Source organism: Gastrolobium bilobum, unplaced genomic scaffold (assembly GCF_033153095.1).
Source record: "Gastrolobium bilobum isolate Gb01-03AN ecotype WA unplaced genomic scaffold, APGP_CSIRO_Gbil_v1 utg2108, whole genome shotgun sequence".
NCBI classification, from domain to species: Eukaryota; Viridiplantae; Streptophyta; class Magnoliopsida; order Fabales; family Fabaceae; genus Gastrolobium; species Gastrolobium bilobum.
The window spans coordinates 31,796-36,722 of record NW_026896030.1 but is presented as its reverse complement, the minus strand read 5'-3'; the positions used below and the strand labels follow the sequence as shown (position 1 = coordinate 36,722).

General features: G+C 36.5%; 1 protein-coding gene across 1 annotated transcript; it reads right to left on the bottom strand.

The window, feature by feature from the left end:
• Positions 1–425: 425 nt before the first annotated feature.
• Positions 426–2,121, bottom strand: LOC133297373 (basic leucine zipper 24-like). Its single transcript, XM_061496497.1, has 2 exons — positions 2,007–2,121; positions 426–1,530 (listed from the first exon to the last, which is right to left on the bottom strand). Exon 2 carries the CDS (start codon positions 1,486–1,488, stop codon positions 727–729), a length of 762 nt encoding a protein of 253 aa, XP_061352481.1. The 5' UTR covers positions 1,489–1,530; positions 2,007–2,121; the 3' UTR covers positions 426–726.
• Between the last annotated feature and the right edge of the window lie 2,806 nt (positions 2,122–4,927).

The window sequence follows — 4,927 nt, the reverse complement described above, 5'->3', positions numbered from 1 at the left end:
TTTTAGAATTGAAACATATATAAAAATTTTACACCTCAAATTAATCAACTTATAACCTGGTGTTCTGAGCCTTATTTTTGCAATAAGGAGTAGGAGGTTAAGACATTGCTACTCCTGAAGGTGGAAATCTATTAATAAAGATCCCTCTAATATCCAGTTTATCTTACACAATCAGTGTACCATGATGCAGATCTAATTTAACATAAATCTCTTTCATATCAAGCATTCTACATAATCTAAAATAGGATTGGAGGTAAACTTCAATTAAAAATCAGCTTTGAATTATGTCATATAGTATCCTAAATGCAAGGGTAAGGCTACGACCCACACCCCAACCCTATGGCCTTGTGCACCAGGGTTTTCCCTTTTAAGTATCGCAAATGGCTGGTACAGATAAACAAATCACTACATATTGCTGCAGGATGAGATGCTTTTAGGAAGAACATTAATAGTGACACAACGAGAATTTTGTTTATTTAAAAGAACATCTTTTACATGCTGGTATATTGTACAAATTTCAAACTAACATGCCTGTTTATATGTACCCTATAGATTATAGAAAACAAACTTCAAAAGGTCAACTTATGAGTTATCTAACATGCCCTTCATAGTCAACACTAACTATATATACCTCTTCTTACCTCACCACCACAAACATGGAAAGGAACTCACAGAAGATAACCACAAACATGGAAAGGAACTCACATAAGATATTTGTCTAGCGAATTACCCATCTTGAGATGCAGAAGACATGAAGTTATCCATTGTGTCTACGGTTTGTGCTTCAGTACTGGGCATGTTATTTGCATCTACTTGACAATCTACAATTTCATGTTGATAGTTTCCTTCCAATGGAATAATGGATTTTCCATATGCACACATATTATTAACCTTGGATGATGGTCCTGCATGTGGATGCAAGCATGGAACATTGTTTTGACACAGAAGACCATTATCCCCTACTTTGAAAATAGTAGAAGAGTTACACTGCTTTTGAAAGGGGAAATCACCCAGTTCATTGTCTATTTTCCCCTTAAGGTGTGCCAAAATGCTCCTCAACCTTAACAATTCTGCTTCAAGAAGTGCCTGCCCTTTTAGTTTCCTAACTAGTTGCTGATTCACCATACGCAATTTCTTAACTTCTTCCTCTAAGTAAGCAGTGTGTGCCTTCTTCTTCTCCCTATACTTTCGAACCGCTTCTCTATTGCCAGAACCCCTTTTTGGTCTTGAGTTGCTATGCTCTCTTTCATCATCTTCAGATGTAAAAACTTGGGTGTGTGTGTGATAGCATGTGTGTGTATGAGCAGCATCAGGGCCAGGTGGGTTGCATGTATGAGTGTGGCTGCATGTTTGGGTGCTCGTAGACAACAATTGAGTAATTGTATTCACAGATGTTGAAGCCTGAAAATTGCTGGATGATTCTGGATTCAAAAACACAACATTATCTGAATGCTTATTATCAGAAAGCTCAGCATTTCCACCAGCCATATGAGTGAAAGTTAGCAGCAATTTATCAACAGAAAAGCAAATCTGCAACAATCATTTGAAATTAACATTCACTATGAAATGAAAAAAGAAACTTCCAAATATATCAGATATTGCGTCAAACCTATTAAAGAATATATGCAAAGAAGCACAGGCCTCATTCAAAAAATGTCAAAAAAATTATTTTAGTATAGTCCTAATCAAGGAATATATACACATGACTAAACAATTGCCCAAGGAGTGAAATCAAATACTATGCTCAAATCTAGATGCTGGGGGTGCAAAGATTCCCAAAGCAGCTTAATTGAGAAAACTAAAGATTACCCAGTTGGATTCTATCCCCAATAATACAGAATTGAGCATAAAGGCAAAACCTTTTTCTTAAGTTGAAAAAAATAAGATGGGAGGAGAGAGAGGATATCCAAGCTCAAGTGGAGAAAGCATAATAGCAACCAAAAAATTCATGAAGAATCATATGAAAGAGCCAATAAAGAAGCATAAGAGTTGGTAGATTCATTTACTTGGCCCTTGATGGAACTGGAAGCATGCTGGTTTTTGAGTATATGCTACGCTTCTAGATTTTAGCCCTTGGAAGTAACTGTTTAAGAATTTTGTTCTTCAGTCATGATTTCTATGTAAAGGGGTAAGTCAAAGGATGCAAAAATGTCAACTGCTCCTATTAATTTGAGTCATCACAGTGACGGTGGGCCAGCGTGATGCACTTCTTCTTTTGACCACCTGAGTATTAATTTTATTTAAAATTAAAGGTCACATGGTGCAAAATTATAGAGAAAATAAGGCAGAAAATTACAAGAAATTTTCTGGTATATTATTATTCTTTAATAATCAAAAGTCTTTCTTTTACATCTTTCTAACAAGCCTTTTAATCGGGTAATACAAAAGTAACTGACAATAAAGGATCATCAACGGTCTTAAAACTAATACAAAACGGAAATAACCATCAACCAAACATAAAGTCATGCAAACTGGAATGTCTGCAATTATTAAAATTATAAAAGGCCTTAAAACTAAAACGTCTCCAATTATAATAACTTATGGTAACTCAAGTGCATCATCCTCCCTCGCTACGAAAAGATTCGTCCTCGAATCTACGTCGTCTTTATTGACGTCAACTTCTTCAGGTGGTAATCCAGGCGGCAATTCTTTTGGCATTACATCTGCGAATTTTGTCAGTTCTAAAATTTCTGACTTGGAAAGCAGAGAATTCTTTGCTTCCTTCCTCCAATCTAAAGGTGCTAGTGTAATAAGGTGACCATCCTTTTTGAAGGTGTAAGTATTTTTGAAACCATCATGTTTTGCCTTCCTATCAAATTGCCATGGCTTACCTAATAAAATGTGACAAGCATCCATAGGAACGACATCGCACCATGCCTCATCTGAATATTTTGTCCCAATTGAAAAACACACGTGGCATCTTTTGGTTACCCTCACCTCATTCCCTTTTTTAGCCAAGATAGCTTATAAGGTTGTGGGTGTGCTTCTGTTTTTAGCCCCAATTTTTCTATCATAGTGGTAGAAATCACGCTTTCACAACTCCCTTCGTCTATAATCACACTGCATGCTTTTCCCTCACTGGTGCACTTGGTGCGGAAAATGGTGTGCCGAAGCCACGTTTCATCATTCACCAAATCCTCATTCAAAACTCTTCGAGTGACTAGTGATTCTCCGGTATCAGCATAGACAATTTCTACCTTTTTCAGATTCTGTTTCTTCTTGTTCATCTACATTGTCATAGATTGGTTCTTCATCAAAAATTGGAGCATCTGCAAACGTCACAATCTGTTTATTTGGACAATCTGCAGCAAAGTGTCCAATTCCTTGGCACTTGAAACATCTCTTCCTTGCACTACTTTCTTTACTCGACCCTTCCTTGTAGGGAATTTTTTTTTAGGCGTAGAACTCCTTTCAGCAGGTGAAGTTTCTGATGAACTTACTGATTTAGCTCTGAATTCCTTTCTAGGAAATCTTGATTGAAACTTCGAACTGTCTCACCCTTTCTTTTACATTGTCCTTCCACCTTCAAGGACAATTTGCACACATCTTCATAAGACCAATACTGTTGTAGGTACACAACATCAGAAATTTCATCCCGCAATCCACCTAGATATCGAGCAATCACTTGTTCATCTTCTTCGACCATGTCAACGCATTCGAAGACGATCAAATTCAATGGTGTATTGTTCCATCGTAAGGTCACGTTGCTTGAAATTGTGATACTTAATAAATGCCTCTTGTCTGTATTGAGCAGACAAAAATTTGTGTTGCAACAATTTCTTCATCTTATCCCATCTTTGAATCTTAGACTTTCCGTCTCTGATTCTTTGTTTCTTGACATGTTCCCACCAGATTGAGGCATGCTTTCTCAATTTGATTGCCACTAATTTCACCATTTGCTCATCTGTGAGGTTTTTTAAATCAAAAACCCTTTTTTAAATCGAAAACCCTCTCGACGGTGTGTAACCAGTCGATAAATACATCAGGGTGAGTTGATCCCTCAAATTCTGGAATCTCGATCTTCATCCCAAATTTGAATTTGAAGGGTTGATCACCGGTTCGACCTCTCCTTGGTTTTTCGCGGTTCCAAAATGGATTTTCGTCCTCCTCTTCCTCTGGAGATGAGAGTTCAAATTCCTGTCTCCCTTCTGACCCGTGCCCGTGCAACTGTGCCTCTGCAAGCAGTTGTTCGAGTTCTTGGATCCGTCTGTCCTTTTCCTCAATCTCAGCATCTCTCGCATCAATATAATAATCGTCATTGGTAGGTTGACCGCATCCTCTGCCGCCACGACCTCTTCGTCCACAACCACGACCTCCGCGATTTTTCCACTCAGCCATCTTTAAGGCAACCTGAGCTTTGATACCAAATAATGCAAAAGTATAGGGAAAATAGGCTTTCAGGAAAATGTAGAAGTTTTCTGCTATACTATTATTCTTTAACAATCAAAAGTTCCCCTTTCACATCCTTCTAACAAGCTTTTTAATCAGGCAATACAAAAGTACTGACAATAAAGGACCATCAATGGTCTTAAAACATATACAAAACGAAAAATAACCATAAACCAAACATAAAGTCATGCAAACTGAAACGTCTGCAATTATTAAAATTATAAAAGGCCTTAAAACTAAAACGTCTCCAATTATAATAACTTATTGTGACTCAAGTGCATCAGTATATTTCTTTATGTTATAGGAGATAAATTAATCTATTATATTGATAAAAATATTAATGAAACTTTCGTCGTTTTGGTGTTCTTTTGTATTCTCTTTCCTCCATTTTTTCTCCTAATTTTATAAAAAAGAAAAAATATCAAAATAACATAAAATTATGTCATTCAAAATAAACCCAAACCAAAGTTAAAAGCCTTTATGACACATGTAAAAGAAAACTAAAAATATTTCACCCAATTAAATTATAGGAAAATAT

Excerpts from the sequence above, each read along its gene's own strand:
- LOC133297373 (XM_061496497.1), bottom strand. The coding sequence starts at position 1,488 with ATGGCTGGTGGAAATGCTGAGCTTTCTGATAATAAGCATTCAGATAAT.